At 59.5% G+C, this 18048-nt stretch overlaps 2 protein-coding genes across 10 annotated transcripts; both read left to right on the forward strand.

Annotated features, from left to right (window-relative positions):
- Positions 1–749: 749 nt before the first annotated feature.
- Positions 750–9419, forward strand: TAS1R1 (taste 1 receptor member 1). Its single transcript, XM_004768658.3, has 6 exons — positions 750–1126; positions 3376–3682; positions 5216–5977; positions 6402–6614; positions 6928–7048; positions 8022–9419. Exons 1-6 carry the CDS (start codon positions 936–938, stop codon positions 8951–8953), a joined length of 2526 nt encoding a protein of 841 aa, XP_004768715.1. The 5' UTR covers positions 750–935; the 3' UTR covers positions 8954–9419.
- A 10-nt stretch (positions 9420–9429) lies between these two features.
- ZBTB48 (zinc finger and BTB domain containing 48) lies at positions 9430–16713 on the forward strand. Of its 9 annotated transcripts, none has more exons than XM_004768660.3 (11): positions 9430–9498; positions 10064–10760; positions 11247–11488; positions 13565–13676; positions 14252–14344; positions 14734–14820; positions 14963–15117; positions 15473–15609; positions 15684–15848; positions 16176–16264; positions 16354–16713. In XM_004768660.3, the coding sequence occupies exons 2-11, from the start codon at positions 10071–10073 to the stop codon at positions 16648–16650; spliced, it is 2067 nt and encodes a 688-aa protein (XP_004768717.1). In that variant the 5' UTR covers positions 9430–9498; positions 10064–10070; the 3' UTR covers positions 16651–16713. The 9 variants fall into 9 exon arrangements, with proteins under 9 accessions (XP_004768717.1, XP_044919589.1, XP_044919593.1 ...); XM_045063654.1 differs by having other exon boundaries at positions 9434–9493; XM_045063658.1 differs by having other exon boundaries at positions 9442–9498; positions 10068–10760.
- Positions 16714–18048: the final 1335 nt, after the last annotated feature.

An 18048-nucleotide genomic window follows, 5' to 3' on the forward strand; every position in this document is an offset into this window, starting at 1 on the left:
TTGCATGCAGTTGTCTTCGGGCTGAACGGAGCCCCAGTGGATAACAAGGCAAACCCACCACGATTCACTCAAAATTTCGGTGTCAGAAAACAGGCTGGGAGCTCAACTCAAAGCTATGTGTCATTTAGTAAACTGAGGCCCGGGTAAAAAGTTCTAAGATCCACAGCTCTCAGGGCTCCTGGGTGGCTCCGATGGTTCAGCGTCTGCCTTAAGCTCAGGTCATGATCCCAGGGGCCTGGAATCGAGCCCCGCATACGAGCCCCGCATACGAGCCCCGCATACGGCTCTCTGCTCCATGCAGAGCCCGCTTCTCCCTCTCCCTCTGCCATTCCCTCTGCTTGTGCTCTCTGGTTCTCTCGCTGTCAAATAAATGAAATCTTTTAAAAATAAATAAAACCCACAGGAGCCTCCACATTCTGTCCCCCAGAGAAGCTCTGTCTCTGCCTCCTGTCTCTGACCACCATCCCCCCAAATGCCAGGGCTCCCTTTCTCTGTTTCTTTAAGTAGGATCAGTGCCCAGGGTGGAGCTCAGCATGGGGCTTTAACCCAAGACCCTGAGATCAAGACCTGAGCCAAGATCAAGAGTCAGCTGCTTAACCCATGCAGCCAGCCAGGTGCCCTTGGGGCTCCCTCTCTGAGCCAGGTGAAACCACAGGCACCAGAGCAAGGACAGAAGCCACAAGCATGCCAAGGAAGGGTCAGTGCGTGCCACCTGGTTTGCATCCGTGCCTTCCCCCTGCCCAGTTCCTGAGAAGGACCACAGGCCCAGAAGGCCGAGGCAAGCAGCCACGTTCCTACGACTGGGTTCCAGCCCCACCCCTGACACAGGCATGAAATTGGGAAGCATCTGGGCGGCTGCTGTCTATCCTATTTAAACGGCAACGTGGTCAGAGAGCTCTGCTCGGCCATGCCAGGCGCAGGAGCGTCTGGCCAGCATGTCACTCCTGGCAGCTCACCTGGTCAGCCGGCTGCTCTCCCTCTCCTGCTGCTGGGCCCTCAGCTGCCACGACACAGAACTGTCTCCTGACTTCAGCCTCGCCGGGGATTACCTCCTCGCAGGTCTGTTCCCTGTGCACTCTCACTGTCCGGGGGTGAGACGCAGGCCCACGGTGACTGTCTGTGACAGGTGAGTGAGGGGTCCTGTGCCTAAAAGGCCCTCTGCCGGCCCTCCTTGGTGGAGACCATGCCCTTTCTGCCGCTGGGGCTGCCGCCTGAACCACCTCCAGTCCCTCGCCATCCTACAGCCACCACCTTCAAGCCCTGGCTAGACCTTCCCTGGCGCCATTTCTCCTTCTTCCTCCTCGTCCTCTTCTTCTTCTTCTCCTCCTCCTCCTCCCCCTCCTCCTCCTCCTTCAACTTCTTTTTTTTTTTTTAAGATTTTATTTATTTGACAGAGAGGGAGCAAGCACAAGTAGGGGGAGAGGCAGAGGGAGAAGCAAGCTCCCCACTGACCAGGGAGCCCAATGTGGGACTCAGTCCCAGGACCGTGGGTCACGACCTGAGCCAAACGCTGATGCCCAATGAACTGAGCCACCCAGGAGCCCCTTCCCTGGCACTTTTGCTCAGGTTCCACTTTGTAATAGGTCATTTTGTCCTGGCTATTAGAGTTATTTTTTTGTAATCCCCTTCCAGTGGTTTCTAGGCTTTGTGACATTCGGAGGTGACAAGGATTAAGCAAGCATGGGGGTGCTTGGGTGGCTCAGTTAAGTGTTTGCCTTTGGCTCAGGTCATGATCCCAGAGTCCTGGGATCAAGTCCCTCATCAGGCTCCCTGCTTAGCAGGAAGCCTGCTTCTCCCTCTCCCACTCCCCCTCCTTGTGTTCCCTCTCTCGTTGTCTGTCAAATAAATAATATCTTTTTTAAAAAAAGAGGATTGGGGCACCTGAGTAGCTCAGTGGGTTAAGCCTCTGCCTTCAGCTCAGGTCATGATCCCAGAGTCCTGGGATCGAGCCCCACGTCGGGCTCTCTGCTCAGCGGGGAGCCTGCTTTCCCCTCTCTCTCTGCCTACTTGTGACCTGTCAAATTAAAAAAAAAAAATCTTTAAAAAAAAGAGGATTAAGCAATTATGACTTTTCCTGGCTTCCATGCCCTCCCTGCTCCTCTCCAGGTTCAAACTCTTGAGAATCCCAATGACAAGCCTGGTTTCCCATGAGGAGAAAGGAAAAGCAGTAGATGCTTTAGGAGTTTAGTAAACATATCTTAGATCGGTGCCTTGCCTTCCTGAAGTTGAGAGTCGGTAGAGAAAAACATCTGCTTTTCTCCTAGAGAAGATAAGCTGTTTGCCATCTGTGCAAGTTGAAGATTTGGGATGCTCGATGACGGACTGGGACTCAGTGGCAGGATGCCTCGAACATAAAGCACATCTGAGATTCACAGAGGAGGAAGGTTCTGGAGAGCCTAGTGCAGGAAGTCTGGCCCCAAGAGCTACAGATAGGAGCCAGGGAAGAGAAGATTTGGGGAAGAGGAGACACGTGGACACCCACTTCTGAAGGCAGCACGGTGGGAGGCACTGAGTTTCCTCTGAGGGACTCAAGGACAGAAGTGATAGAAATGATGATGCAAGACCCTTCCAGCAGGCACAGAGGGTGGGAGGGGGAATGTGCCTACACACTCTTTAGCAGACCTGAACCATGTCCCTGTAGGGACGCAGCCAGTAGTTCCCAAGAGGCAGTGAGGAACACAGGCCCTCACCACATTCATGAGTGTCCTGGTGAGAAGCACTAGTTAAACAAGGTTAAACAGGTGTGTGGTTAACTTTTTGTGTCAGCCTGACCAGGGTATGGTGCCCAGTTGTTTGGCCAAACACCTGGCTAGATGCTGCCGTGAAGGTTAACATTTAACTCAACACGGTGAGTAAAGCAGATGGTTTTCCGTCGTGTGGGTGGGCCTCATCCAATCAGCTGAAGACCTTAAGAGAAAAGACTGAGGTCCCCTAATAAGGAAGGAATTCGGCCTTCACACTCAAGATGGCAGCATCAGCCACGGAGGGCATTTCCGGCCTGCCCTGCACACGTCACACTTGTTGGCCCCACAACCACGTGAGCCAATTCCTTAAAACCACCTTCCTTCTCTCTGTACATGCAGTTGGCTGTTTCTCTGGAGAACCCCAGCCGCAGCAGGTGTCTCTGACACCGGACTTCATTGGCTTCCACCGCTAATAAGCTCATCTGGGGGGCGTGGTTTGCGGTTTCTCCCACTTGTACCCCCCACCCCACCCAAAGGCCTGTTAACACAACCGTGTGTATGGCACAGGGCCCACACTGAGGTCACGGTTATGGGCACTGGACAGATGACCTCCGAGTTTCCTTCCTACCCTCCAAAGAGGGTTGCAGCAAGGCCTTGCTCTTCTTGGCTCTCAGCCTGGCTCTCTCCACAGACCCAACAGCTTCAACGGCCATGGCTACCACCTCTTCCAGGCCATGCGCTTTGGTGTCGAGGAGATCAACAACTCCACGGCCCTGTTGCCCAACGTCACCTTGGGGTACCAGCTGTACGACGTGTGCTCCGAGTCGGCCAACGTGTATGCCACACTAAATGTGCTCTCCGTGCTGGGGACGCATCACATAGAGGTCCGGGCAAACCCCGCCCACTACTCCCCTGCCGCGCTGGCAGTGATTGGGCCTGACACCACCAGCCACGCTGCCACCACCGCAGCCCTGCTGAGCCCCTTTCTGGTGCCCCTGGTAAGCTGGGGGCCCCGGCAGTGTGTCCCCCTCCCCTTCTGGCAAGGCCAGTTGCGGCTGGGGGTGGTGGGCTGGAACTGCTGGGCCCCCGGGCCAGTCTGGCCCCCTGCATCTTCTGGGTGGTCACCACTCTGAGTCACATTGCAGGGGGTTCTGCCCCGTCACAGTCCTGGCGCCACCATTTCTTTCTTCCTCCCCAAGTGCTGCTTCCAGACCTTCTTGCTTCAGTGGTCTGGAGAAAACCCATTCTCCTTAGAAAGCCCTTCACTCTGCGCGCACCGTCTTCTTTACGAAGGAAGGAACACCCTTCGTTTCCTGCCCCCAGACTCTCCACTTCTCCCCTGCGCTCCCTCTTCTCCTGCCTTCCTCTCCCTGTCCAGGCACAGGCTTAGGCTCAGAGAGGTACGGTCCACCACTCAGAGGGCTGAACCCCAGGCCTTGCCCCCTCCCCTGCTTGTCAGCCTTTCCTGGCTTCCTCGTCAGCCTGTAAGCCTGTCAGCCGGCCTGCCCATCTTTTGGGCACCTCCCCTCCCAGCACTGTCCTCCCTCTGCCCCCGTTCCACGGAAACTGACCTGCAGGCCTGCTAGTCCTGTTCGCTCCCCTCTTGCCATTTGCTTCTCAACCTCCTGCCCTGGCCGCTGGCCCACCACTCCTGCTCTTGTTGTGATCTGGAGGGCTTTCTCGGTCTCCAAATCCAACAGATGCTTTTCAGTCCCTGTGTTCTAAGCTCTGAGCCTCCTTCCTGGAAGCTCATCCAGGGTCTCCACTGCATGGACCCAGCAGGCCCCAAACTGAGTTATCCCCCTAGAACACTGGAGCTTCTTTCTTCCTGCATCCCTCCCTCCTGCTTCTCTACTCAAGCCAGGAAATGGGCAGGCCTACCTACAGTCCTCTGCCCCCCACCCCCCAGTTAGCCCATCACCGTGGCCTCTGCATTTACCTTCTAAATGCTGCTCAGTCTGTCCCCTCTTCTACCTCACCACTGCCACAGCTCTAACTCAGACCACCAACCTCTGTCATCTAGACGGTTCCATCAGCCTTCTAAGGGTTCTCCCGACTCTGGTCTTGAGCCTCTTCTAACATGTTCCTCATTGAAATCGGAGACACACTCCTAAAGCACAAGTTGGACCATATCACTTCTCTGGCTAAACATTTAGGGGCTCCCCATGGTCTATAGATAAAGACCAGGTCTCTGAGCCTGACAATTAAGGCCTTCTGCCCTGACCAGACAGACTGACTTTTGTGCTCCTTCTTCCAGACAGGTCATCTGCCTCTGACCTCCTGGGTCATTTCACTCCCTCTGTGCAGCTTCTATTCCCTTCCCCTTTCTCAGAACTTCCCCTTGGGTTTCTGCCTCTTCTCCAGATGTACCTTGTCAGCCTCCTATGTCCAGCGGAGCTCTCCTTGAGGGCCAGGCAGGAACCAGGTGTCCCTCCTCCCCAGGTCCCAGTACCCAGCAAAGGGCCAGCAGTAGGGGGGGGGGGCTGAGCTGAGACTGATGCCACTGAACTTGCTGAACGGAACCCCCACAGGTCAGCTACGAGGCCAGCAGTAGGATGCTCGGAGTGAAGCGGTATTACCCGTCGTTTCTGCGCACCATCCCCAGTGATGAGCACCAGGTGGAGGTCCTGGTGCTGCTGCTGCAGAGGTTTGGGTGGGTCTGGATCTCGCTGGTGGGCAGCGACGGCGACTATGGGCAGCTGGGGGTGCAAGCACTGGAGGAGCTGGCCCCCCAGCAGGGCATCTGCATTGCCTTCAAGGATATCATACCCTTCTCTGCCTACCCGGGGAGTGAGAGGATGCAGGCCATGATGCTTCACCTGGCCCGAGCGAGGACCACCGTGGTGGTCGTCTTCTCCAGCAGGCAGCTGGCCAGGGTGTTCTTTGAGTCCGTGGTGCTGACCAACCTCACCGCCAAGGTGTGGATCGCCTCCGAGGACTGGGCCATCTCCAGACACATCAGCAGCGTGCCCGGGATCTGGGGCATTGGCACGGTGCTGGGTGTGGCCATCCAGCAAAGGCTTGTCCCTGGCCTGAAGGAGTTTGAAGAGGCTCATGTCCGGGCAGCTAAGGGGGCCTATGGACCTTGCTCCGAGGGCTCCTGGTGTAGCAGCAACCAACTGTGCAGGGAGTGCCGGGGTTTCACGGCACAGCAGATGCCCAAACTCAGCACGTTCTCCATGAGCTCTGCCTACAACGTCTATCGGGCTGTCTATGCAGTGGCGCATGGCCTGCACCAGCTCCTGGACTGTGCCTCTGGAGCCTGTTCCAGGGACAAGGTCTATCCCTGGCAGGTAAGGGAGCCCAGCCCTTGGCACCCTGAAACAGGGTGATTACCTGAGGCAAGCAGAGTGATCACTCTCTGGCATAACTAGGTACCGGGGTAGGGGACAAAGGCCACCGATCAGAGGACTGATGTCCTCTCTTAGGCTTCGCTTCTCTGAACCTCAGTCCCTCCCCCTCACCATGCTTCAGATCCAGGACTGAAAATCAGTGTAAAGGAGGTCCTTTGTTAGACGCTTCCTCTCAGGAGGCTGGTTGGGAGGGTTGGGGGGCTTCCTTGGAGGAGGAGGGATCTGAATTTCCAGATGGACGGAAGCCACCTCAATAGAAGCACAAGGCCCCAGGCACTTGCTTCCTGAGCCTTCTAGGTCGGGGCGACCGAGAAGGAACGGTCTTTGCTATCTAGGACAGCTTCCTGATGCCTGTTTATTTCAGCTTCTGGAACAGATCCGCAAAGTGAATTTCCTTCTACAAGAGGATAATGTGATGTTTAATAACAAAGGGGATCCTCTCAGCAGCTATGATATTATTGCCTGGGACTGGAGTGGCTCCAAGTGGACCTTCAGGGTCATTGGCTCCTCCACGGGGCCTCCAGTTCAGCTGGACATAAATAAAACCAAAATCCGGTGGCACGGAAAGGACAACCAGGTAAGAGACATGGTCCCGCGCCAGGGGACTGCCTTATGGGCAGCCTGGAGCCTGGGGATGCTCTGGACACAGCTTACAAAGAGCCGGAGGGGGATTCCAGGTACTCGGCCAACAAGGCTCTATCCAGCCCTGCCAGGGCAGCCCCCCAGGCAATACCCAGATGGTTGGCTGCTGCTGGTTTACAAAACCAGGGGCTCTGCCCTGGGAGTGAGCAGCGAAAACAGATGCACAGAGATCATTGCCCATTCTACACATGAGCATCTCTTCACCTGAGCCACTCCGTATGGTTAAAAACACCTGTGGCTTCTTGCAGGTGCCTAAGTCCGTGTGCTCCAGCGACTGTCTGGAAGGGCACCAGCGGGTCATTGTGGGTTTCTACCACTGCTGCTTTGAGTGTGTGCCTTGTGAGGCCGGGACCTTCCTCAACAAGAGTGGTGAGTGCCCAAGAGAGTGGGCGATGACTGGGCACTCCTAGGGTCTGTAGAGCAGATGAGGGGATCCCCCTTGGGTCACACATGTGCAAAACCAGGGCCTTGCTCACTTCGCTGCCTATTAGGTATGGGACGGAGAACACCTGCCACCAAACTGAATTCTGACGAAGCAGAAAGAAACAAGCAGTTGAAGTCCTCAGACCCACTATGTCTTTTACTAGAGAGCTCCCAGCCCAATTCCTACAGGAGCAACTTTATCCTAAATTCAATGTCTTTGTGCAAACAGATGTAGCTATGTTCCCTTGGACACTCCCATGCTACCTGTGCAAAGTCCCTTCCATTGCCCATGCTGAAGACAGCCAGCACCTTGAACAGCTTGGCCTGAATGCAGACATTGTTGTATCTGCAGCTGAAGAATCAACATATTCCACCCAGTGATAGAAGGTTAAGATCAGAGAGCAAATTGGGGTAGCTAAGGGCTCAGCCCAGAGCTGGATCCCATGAGCCACATTCTTTCCTTCACCTCTCTGTGGGCATGGAAATGCGTGTCTTCTGTTCTCAGAGTCAGAGAAACCACAGAATGGCAGCACAGGAAGGTGGATTTGGTTAAGGGAAGTGCTGGGGAGGGATGAAAATGCCCTTCCTCCAGGGCTGACTGCTCCTATGGCCTCACTGGTATGTGGGCAGAGTCCCCAGAGTGAGGTTCTCCCTAAGGACCTCTTGGTTTCCAAGCCCAGGGGTTCATGAGCTAGTTAGAACGTACCCAAGCATCGCCAGAATCTGTAATTCATACAGGCATCTTGAAGAAACACTTGGCCTGGGGACCACACTCAGGGCCACCCCCATCTCACCGCGCCCAGTAGCGCCCAGCTCCTGTGGGACAGCCCTCCCAGCGCCCTGCAGGCCTAGGTGGTCTCCCTTCCTCACTCCCGTTCTGCTCATCTAGCTCTCAGGAGCCTTCTGGCTTTCCTTCCAGACCTCCACAGCTGCCAGCCTTGTGGGAAAGAAGAATGGGCACCTGAGGGAAGTGAAACCTGCTTCCCACGCACAGTGGTGTTCTTGACTTGGCATGAACCTATCTCTTGGGTGCTGCTGGCAGCTAATACCCTGCTCCTGGTGCTGGTGACTGGGACTGCTGGCCTGTTTGCCTGGCATTTAGAGACCCCCGTGGTGAGGTCAGCTGGGGGCAGGCTGTGCTTCTTCATGCTGGGCTCCCTGGCAGGGGGCAGCTGCGGGCTCTATGGCTTCTTCGGGGAGCCTACCCTGCCCACGTGCTTGCTGCGCCAAGGCCTCTTTGCCCTCTGTTTTGCCATCTTCCTGTCCTGCCTGACAATCCGCTCCTTCCAACTGGTCTTTATCTTCAAGTTTTCTGCCAAGGTACCCACCTTCTACCACGCCTGGGTCCGAAACCATGGTCCCAGCCTATTTGTGGTCACCAGCTCAGTGGCCCAGCTGCTCATCTGTCTGACTTGGCTTGCGGTGTGGACCCCGCGGCCCTCCAGGGAGTACCAGCGCTTCCCTCAGCTGGTGGTGCTGGACTGCACAGAGGCCAACTCAGTGGGCTTCCTGTTGGCTTTCGCCTACAACGGCCTCCTGTCCCTCAGCGCCTTTGCCTGCAGCTACCTGGGCAAGGACCTGCCAGAGAACTACAATGAGGCCAAATGCGTCACCTTCAGCCTGCTCCTCAACTTCGTGGCCTGGATCGGCTTCTTCACCACGGCCAGCGTCTACCAGGGCAAGTATCTGCCTGCGGTCCACGTGCTGGCGGCGCTGAGCAGCCTGAGCGGCGGCTTCGGCGGTTATTTCCTCCCCAAGTGCTACGTGATCCTGCGCCGCCCCGATCTCAACAGCGCCGAGCACTTCCAGGCCTCCATCCAGGACTACACGCGGCGCTGCGGCTCCACCTGACCGCGGAGGCGGGCAGGGCCAGCCCCGGGATGGGGGTGAGGGGCGGGCCGGACACCTCCTCCGGCTCGGGGGTCGCGGGTCGAGCGAGGCGCGCGCGGCCTGCGCTCTCCGGGAGGCCCCTGGACCCGCAAGGTGTACGCTCGCGGAGTCCGGCCCAGGCTCCGGGCTGCCAATAAAGCGGTGAAATGTGCGTCCCGGCTGCGCTTGCTGTCTGGGGCGAGGGTGGGGCGCTACCACCCCCAGGTCGAGGCCGCCGCGGGGCCCAACCGCAGCCGGAACCCCCTGACCCGGCCCCGGCCAGGCGAAGAGCCGGCGCCCAGCTGGGCGTTGCCAGGCAACTCCGGGAGGCGAGCCCGACGCCGAGAGAACTGGGCCCGGCCCCCTCGCCCCACCCTATTGGCCGTTCTCTGCGTGGCCCCGCCCCGAGGGCGGTGCCAAAGCCCTGCGCCTCCGGGTCTTTCGCTCCGTCCGGCGCGCCCTGACGTCACGTCCTGCGGCGGCGACGGCGGCGGCGGCGTCTCCGTACGGTCGGCCGTGCACGTAAGGTCTGGGCAGTTGGTCAGGGCTGCTGTGGAGACAACGAGGTCCGGGGTGGGTGGAGCCGACACGGGGGGCACGGGCCGGGGTGAGGACATCGGGGGAACGGGGCGAGGGAGGGAAGCGCTGCGGGCCGCCGTGGCCGCCTTCCGCCCGGCCTCCCGGGACGTGTGGGCGCGCCGTGGGTTCTGCTCACCTGGCCGCCCCCGCAGCCCTCCCCTGCCACGGGTCCTCTGGCCGTGCCAGGCCGGTCACTTCGCGCCGACCCCCCGATTCTTTTCCCACACTGATTCCTCCCACCCGCACCTCCTCACGCCGGTCCTGTCCCCCGCCAAGCCATGCTTCCGCCCCCTGCGGTCCCTGCCCTACCCGGTGTGGGCGGCTCGCCGGGCCCTCACCCCCCGAGGCGTTCAGCCCATTCCTGGCTCAGCTGGCACGCTCTAACCTTGACCCAGGCCCTCGCTGAGATCAGTGGTGACTGGTTGAGCAGAGTGCGCCTCCCCTTTCCCCCTTTCCCTCGCTCCTGCTGGGATGGGCCGGCCAGGGTGTCACTTTTGCCTTCCTGTCCTCCAGACAGACCATGGATGGCTCCTTCATCCAGCACAGCGTGAGGGTTCTGCAGGAGCTCAACAAGCAGCGGGAGAAGGGCCAGTACTGTGATGCCACCCTGGATGTGGGGGGCCTGGTGTTCAAGGCCCACTGGAGTGTCCTGGCCTGCTGCAGCCACTTCTTCCAGAGCCTCTATGGGGATGGCTCAGGGGGCAGCGTTGTTCTCCCTGCCGGCTTCGCCGAGATCTTTGGTCTCCTGTTGGACTTCTTCTATACTGGTCACCTTGCTCTCACCTCAGGAAACCGGGATCAGGTGCTCTTGGCAGCCAGGGAGTTGCGAGTGCCAGAGGCTGTGGAGCTGTGCCAGAGTTTCAAGCCCAAAACCTCAGTGGGGCAGGCAACGAGTGGCCAAAGCGGGCTGGGGAAGCCTGGCCCCCGGAATGTGAACAGCCACCTCAAGGAGCCGGCAGGCTTGGAGGAGGAGGACGTTTCAAAGGCGCTGGGTCAGGTCCCCAGGGACCAGGAGATCAGTGGCAATCACAGCCCCGAGAGGCCCCAGCTTGCTCTCCCTGCCCACAGCGAGAGCCCCTCCTTTCACCGAGGGAAACTCAAGCCGACCTTAAAGCTTTGTCCCTCAGAGGACAAGGAGCCCAAGGATTGCAAAGTCCCCCCTAGGCCCTTTGAGGCTGAAGGTGTTCAGCTGCAGAGCGGGAATAATGAGGTATTGTGCCCAGGGTGCTGGGAATGGGGAGGTGGGAGTCAGCGGGAAGAGATTGACGCTCTTCTGGGGTAATCTGGACCCCTAAGTAGAATCTTAGTTATGTGGGTCTGGAATAGGTTTTCTTTGAACCTAGGAATCTGGCTCTAGTCGCAGCCTCCGGCTGACCTTTCTATGAGTCACAGCTGTCAAGGATTGGCAGTCTCTTGGGGTTGGATAGCTGGCCTCAGGGTTACAGGGGTTTCCCGACGGTGGTGAAATCCAGCCAGACTTCCAGCTCCCCACAGAGAGAGCCGCTGCTCTCCAAATCCAAGATTCCGACGTGACCTGCCTTAGGACCCTGATGGGAGCAGTCACCGATAAAGGGAAGGTGTGTGGGTTAGGCCTTGGGATGGAACTGGATGGCGCTGGCTGCCCTGGACATCTGTTCCCCAGAACTCCCGCTGATTAATTTGGTGACCTCGCTTCCTGCTGCCTTTTCTGCTCTAGTGGGAAGTGGTGGTTCAAGTTGAGGACGACGGGGATGGTGATTACGTTTCAGAGACTGAGACCTTGCCAACCAGGAGGAAATCAAACGTGATCAGAAAGCCGTGTGCTGCTGAGCCAGCCCTGAGCGCAGGTTCCCTGGTAGCAGAGCCCGCTGAGAACAGAAAAGGTACAGCGGTGCCAGTTGAATGCCCCACATGTCATAAAAAGTTCCTCAGCAAATATTATCTAAAAGTCCACAACAGGTAAACGGTCTGTTTTGTAATTTTCTTTTCCTGTCCGCTCTTCTCTTGGTAGGGGAGGGGCCTGCACTGCACTCTTTTGGGCCATGTGGGGGCCGGGGGCTCCGTTGCAGATTCACGTAGTGCCCGATGTCCACCTGCCTCTCCTCATCGGGGAGTGAGAACCTGGCCTCGGGTCAGATTTCTTCTTCCTTCTCCTACTCCTAGTGGGTGTTTGCACACTTGTTAATAAGTCCCACGCACTGTGGACCGTGACCTGTAGTTGCCTTCTGCTAAGGGGATGAGAGAAACTCATGGCCTTGTGCTATATTTCTAAAGCCTGGCAGTGTGGGCTTTGGGCCAAGATGTCAGTCTTTCAGGCTGGTGCCTCCTATGATTCTGGGGACATGGTCGTTTGTTTAAACCTGTATTGTCTGGAAAGGTAGCGACATGCCACATGAAGCTATGCTAGCTCAAAATAAAAGTAAAAATGAGTTCCGTTTCTTAGATGCACTGGCCACATTTCAAGTGTTCCGGAGTTGGTGGGGGGCCCTGGCTGCTGACTGAGCACAGACCGAACGTTTCCATGGTCACAGGTTTCTTGACAGCGCTGCTCCAGGTCTCTGCAAGGCCTCCAGGGGTGGCCGTTAGAGACGTGCTTTCTAGACCTGCTGTCTCATAGTCCGAGTCGTCACTAGGCTGATTTCTTGCCAGGCCAGGTTGGGGCACACACGCCTTCTCCGCGTGGTGCTCTGGGAAGGTGGCGGTGATGAGCTGGAGTCGTTGCCGGCTGAGGATTGCTCGCCCTGCTTTGGGGCAGCGGTGGCCACTGGGGTCTGGGGAAGTGCCAGTGTGGGAGGCCCCCTGGGTTGGTCCACATCTGCCTGATGCTCCCCCAGCGGGAGGCTTGGGTGCAGGCACCGTCCCCATCCCTACCTTGGGCTGCAGGCTCCTGGACTGGCCTTGAGACCTGGGAAGGGATGATGCCCTCGCGGGGTCATGAGGTCACTGGGATGAGGACAGTCCGTGGAGGGGCAGAGGAGAGAACCATCTGGCCTCGGAGGACTGGTGAGCGCGCTCCCGGTGTGCTCAGGTGCTCTGAGGTCACGGTTCATGAGCTCGTTCGTTCTGCTGGGCGGCTGACGAGACTGGTGTGCGTGCTTGGGGGTAGCTTAGCAAATGCAGCAGAGGCGTCAGGGCGCCTGCCTCTCAGCAGGGCCGCACAGACTGGAACTGACAGATGCCAACTTGACCGTGTGGTGGAGGATGGGAGGTGCCGCAGGAGAAAGCAGGGGCAGAGCCCTGCCCAGAGGTCGGAGGGTTCAGGGGGAGGTGGTGGTGCAGCTTTAAAGAAAGGAATTTGGAGGAGACTCACAGGACGTGGGACCTTCACCGAGAGAGTGGCTGCGGGGAGTGTTGTGGGTCGCGGAGGGCCAGAGTAGAGACCCTAGAGTGAGCGGGCGGGTCGGCAAACCTCAGGGAGGCCAGAGCTGGGGAGCGATGTAAGGGGCTGGCGGGCTGTGCCTCCGAGGCGCCAGGCTTTCCTCGGGGTGAAATGGGCAGTGTGGCAGGGTTGGGAGCAAAGGGGCGCTGAGGTCTGACTACATCTCAGGGTCGCCCTGGAGGCTGGAGTTCACTGTGTCGAGGCAGGCGTGGAGCACCACACGAGACAGGGCTCAGGCAGGGGATGGCCCGGCTGCACGAGGCGGAAGGAGTGGAGGCCAGGCGAAGCGGTCGGGTTCTGGCTGTGGTCGTGATGGCAAAGCCCACAGAAGTTGAGGCGGACTGTGCGGTTTTTCTGGGGAGTCTGGACCCAGGGGTTATTTCTGTGGTGAGATGCTGGCCAGCTGGGCCCGTGTGGCTCTGCAGGGCCCTCCATGTGCAGCCGTGCGGGCTCCCGTGCGGAGGAGGGCTTCTGGGCGCACCTGTGTGGCTTCGTCAGTCAGGTCTGACCAAGCCAAGTGGGGAGTCATGGCTGGGACTGCTCTTCCTCTCTGCTGTGGAGCCCAGCACTGCTGGTGGGGGAGCCGGAGGGGCGCTGGGCGCTGGGCGAGTGGGGAGTCGCTCAGGCCCCACACCCTCTGTGCCTTCTCCTGGCAGGAAACACACTGGGGAGAAACCCTTCGAGTGTCCCAAATGTGGAAAGTGTTACTTTCGGAAGGAGAACCTCGTGGAGCACGAAGCCCGGAATTGCATGAACCGCTCCGAACAGGTACCTGTGGGTTGGCCCAGGATCTGTGGGCAGAGCACGCTGGCCTTTGTCTTCCTGAGAGGGGCCCCCAGGAGACAGTCTTAGACTGTAAATCCAAGAGAGCTGGAGTGTCCTTGGGTGCCATCGAGTCCACTGCCTGGTATCACAGGTGGGCACATCGGTCCCAAGAGCAGGAGGGACTTGGTGGGAGGCATTTTGGGCTTGCCCTGTGGGCCCCGGGACTCTGGAGAAGGGGTGTCTAAGTGGGGGGGATGGCTGCTGAGAAAGGCCACCTGCCCGCACGCCGTGGGCTGGCCCGTGTGACGTGGCCAACTACATTCCACCCTCTTCTTCCTAGAGGCCTGTTGCCGGGGGTTGCGGGGGAGGTCTCTCAGCCCCTGCCCCAGCCTGGCATGGGGGGTTTGCAGAGCTCGGGCAGGGCAGGGCAGGCAGGTCACGTGTTGCCCTCTCCCACCCTAGCGTCCCCCCCCTCGGGCAGACTCCTCCCAGCAGCGAGTGGAAGCCCGGGCAGAGGCTGCCGTCGCAGGCAGAGGCCCCCCCCTGATGCCGGCCCTGCTTGCCCCTCACACTGCCAGGTCTTCACGTGCTCCGTGTGCCAGGAGACCTTCCGCCGGAGGATGGAGCTGCGGGTCCACATGGTGTCCCACACCGGAGAGATGCCTTACAAGGTCAGGCTTGGCCTGTGCCCAGGGCAGTGGGCAGAGGGGCAGCCCCAGGATCCCTCTTGCCAAGCCCCCTACATGGGATGATGCTAGGTGCCTCCTCCTCGCTAGTTGTCAAGGTGCTCAGCCTTCCCTACCCATCTTGTGTCCCCTACCTTCGGGCTGGGACACTGGCCCTTTCTGGGTCCTTCTTTCCTTCCATGGAGGGCGGGCTCCGTGTCCCTGTGGGCATGGCACTGGCGGCCCTCTCTGGAGCATTCTTTACCCCAGCTCACGGAACCTCCTGGCATCTTGGGCTTGGCCCTGCTGTTGGGTTCCTGCCCCCACAGCCTGGGGGCAGTCAGGGTTCCCTTGGTGTGAGTAGCCAAAGAGGTGACCTTGGGCCTGTTTTCCAGTGCTCCTCCTGCTCCCAGCAGTTCATGCAGAAGAAGGACTTGCAGAGCCACCTGATCAAGCTGCACGGCGCCCCCAAGCCCCACGCCGTGAGTGCCGGGCCGGCTGGGCACTGGGAACTGGCAGTGGCGAGAGGTGGTCAGAGCCAGGCGGGCTACAGTGGCTTCTGTTTGTGGAGGACAGGGAGCCCCTCCCTGCCCTCAGCACAGTCTTGCTCCGTCTGTCGCATAGTGTCCCACCTGTGCCAAGTGCTTCCTGTCCCGGACGGAACTGCAGCTGCACGAGGCTTTCAAGCACCGTGGGGAGAAGCTGTTCGTGTGTGAGGAGTGTGGGCACAGGGCCTCCAGCCGGAATGGCCTGCAGATGCACATCAAGGCCAAGCACAGGTGTGCACAGGTGGTCTTTCCCCAGGCCGGTGCGTGGGCCTGGAAGACAGACTCAGCTGAGGCTTGTGTGGGACTGGAGCCGCTCTGGTGGTGGCACCTGAGGGATAAGAGTTTGCCGGGCCCAAGGGTCGGGGGAGAGTCTTAGTGTCCTGCGGCTCCCGGGATGGGGCTGGTGCGCCTTTCCCTGCCGGCACCGCCCCAGCCCTCCTTCCGCACCGCTGGTCTCAGCCGGGGCCTGGTCCCCCGCGTCAGGCGGCCGTGCTTCGGGCGGATGGTTTCCTTGGGCCAGGGGCAGTGAAGGGGGCTGCTTCCCTTGCTGATGGTGTCTGTGTCCCCCCGCCCCCCGCCCGGGCAGGAATGAGAGGCCGTACGTCTGTGAGTTCTGCAGTCACGCCTTCACCCAGAAGGCCAACCTCAACATGCACCTGCGCACGCACACCGGCGAGAAGCCCTTCCAGTGCCACCTCTGCGGCAAGACCTTCCGCACGCAAGGTGAGGCGGCCCCGGCCTTTCCCTGTGCTGGGGCCGAGGCCCGGCGGCTGAGCTCCCCCGTCTTGTCCCCACAGCCAGCCTGGACAAGCACAACCGCACCCACACGGGCGAGAGGCCGTTCAGCTGTGAGTTCTGCGAGCAGCGCTTCACGGAGAAGGGGCCCCTGCTGAGGCACGTGGCGAGCCGCCACCAGGAGGGCCGGCCTCACTTCTGCCAGATCTGTGGGAAGACCTTCAAAGGTACTTGGCTTTGTATCCCTCGCATGTCCCTGAGTGCCGCGGGGGATCTGAGCGGGCTGGAGTCTCTGCGGGAAGAGGCAGCAGTGGCTTCTGTGTGCGCCTCTTTGGCATGAAACCTTGCGGGAGGATCTCGTTTCCTGTGCCTTCAAGACGAGCTTGGAGCTGCCGCAAGGTGGGGGTGGAAGCTCCGGAGGGTTCTGTGCAGGGCCCTCGGGGTGCTGCTGCTGCCAGAGGGGGGCCGTGAGGCAGCCACACACCCGGACCGCAGCACCAGCTGCTCACTTCCCTCCTCTCCTGATGCTGGGTCCCTTCCCTCCCCTTCCGCAGCCGTGGAGCAGCTGCGCGTGCACGTCAGAAGGCATAAGGGGGTCAGGAAGTTCGAGTGCACGGAGTGTGGCTACAAGTTCACCCGGCAGGTAGGCCTGGAGCCAGAGGCCGCGCTCCTGCCCCCTCGGGCCCCACACCTCTCCCGGGCCAGCCCTGAGTCCTCTTGCCTCCGCCCTAGGCCCACCTCCGGAGGCACATGGAGATCCACGACCGGGTGGAGAACTACAATCCACGGCAGCGCAAGCTCCGGAACCTGGTCATTGAGGACGAGAAGATGGTGGTGGTGGCACTGCAGCCCCCCGCCGAGCTGGAGGTGGGCTCTGCTGAGGTCATCGTGGCGTCCCTGGCTCAGGGCGGCCTGGCCTCCCAGCTCCCTGGCCAGAGACTCTGTGCGGAGGAGAGCTTGGGGAGCCCGAGTGTCATGGAGCCCTCGCTCATCATCACAGCGGCCATCCCCGAGGACTGTGACACATAGCCGCCCTACTGCCATCTCCTGCTTGGCCCCAGCCCCCAATAAACCACACGGCTTTGGACTTCAGTGTTTCAGCCTGTCTGGCGGTCGTTCCCCGGTCACCTAGTTTCCCCGGCTGTGCTGCTTTCCCCTAGAGTCTAGAAGAAACGGTACCTTGCCCAGACATCCCTGTACCTCGGGTGCTGCTCAGCCAGCAGCTTCCCCACCTTGTCAGGAGACCTCAGCAGAGTGAGACGCTTGGGTGCTTTCCTCTGGGCTTGTCTCGGTGTCCTAGAACTGGGAGTGGGGCGTTGCTGTTTCCCAGCCGTGGTGCTGCCACCTGGTGGGGGTAGAATGCATTACCAGACCCCTGCAGTCCCAGCCCCCCCCCCCACCAAGAGGACCTTGCTGGTGTGCAGCAGATCCCACTGGGGAGCCTGAGGATGGGGCTCTGGTTCACAGGCCGTGGACCCTGGCTGGCAGAGGACCACAGACCGGATCCTTTCCTTGGGAGGGTCCTAACTTGCTTTGCTTGTCGAGGGGGCCTGGAGTTCAGGCAACACCACGTTTGGAATGACAGAAGGCCCTGCTGGTCCCCGGGTTCAGCAGCCACAGGGACAGCAGGGCCGGGTGCCAGATCACAGAGGAAGACTGTGGGGTGCTCAGCTTTATTAATAGCACTGTGACCTGACGCAAACGATTGCTTCATTTCCTCATCTTTAGTGGAATTAGGACCAGCCCAACCCTCTGTGCCAGGATCGCTGCAGTCATCTGCGGCTGGGTGGCGGGCCGCCCGGGGACTTCCCTGGAGGCTGGAGGGCGGGGGTCTGTGCCTGGCAGGAGAGTGCTGGGTGTGAGCCTGGGCCCCTCTCCACAGGTTTCCTCCCAGCACGGTGGCTGGCTGCCAAGGATGAATGTTCCTACATGCCAAAATTGTGAGGCCTCCTCATGACGTAGCCCTCAAGTCACATAGTGTCACCTTTACCAAGCTATGTTGGGCCAGGTCATCACCAGAACGTCACTCCCCAGATTTGGGAGGAGGGGCTGGGTGTTAAGGACGCACACAACAGTTCACAGCCTCCCCACCCGGAGTACAGGGCCCTGCTCAGTGCTTGGCACGGAGCGGAGTCTGAATGGGGCCCTGATGGTTGTGGCGGACAGCTTAAGTCAGGGACCACCTAAATCCCATCACTGGGACTTCTCCAAAACACCAGGCCCGTGCTCTGCTAAATCCCTCCTGGAGTTTGAGGAGGACAATCTGTTTTAGACCCAGAACCAATCTAAGCTGCTTTCTTTCTATTCCTTGACCACGGGGGCATTCAGAGGTAAAGACCATATTCCGGGATTCAGGGACAACCAGATGGCCAGGCTATGCACGGTCCCACGGGCACTTCGGTGAGGTTGCTACGGAGGTGATGAACT

This window comes from Mustela putorius, unplaced genomic scaffold, assembly GCF_011764305.1.
Source record: "Mustela putorius furo isolate JIRA1106 unplaced genomic scaffold, ASM1176430v1.1 tig00003853_pilon_pilon_pilon, whole genome shotgun sequence".
Classification (NCBI taxonomy): Eukaryota; Metazoa; Chordata; class Mammalia; order Carnivora; family Mustelidae; genus Mustela; species Mustela putorius.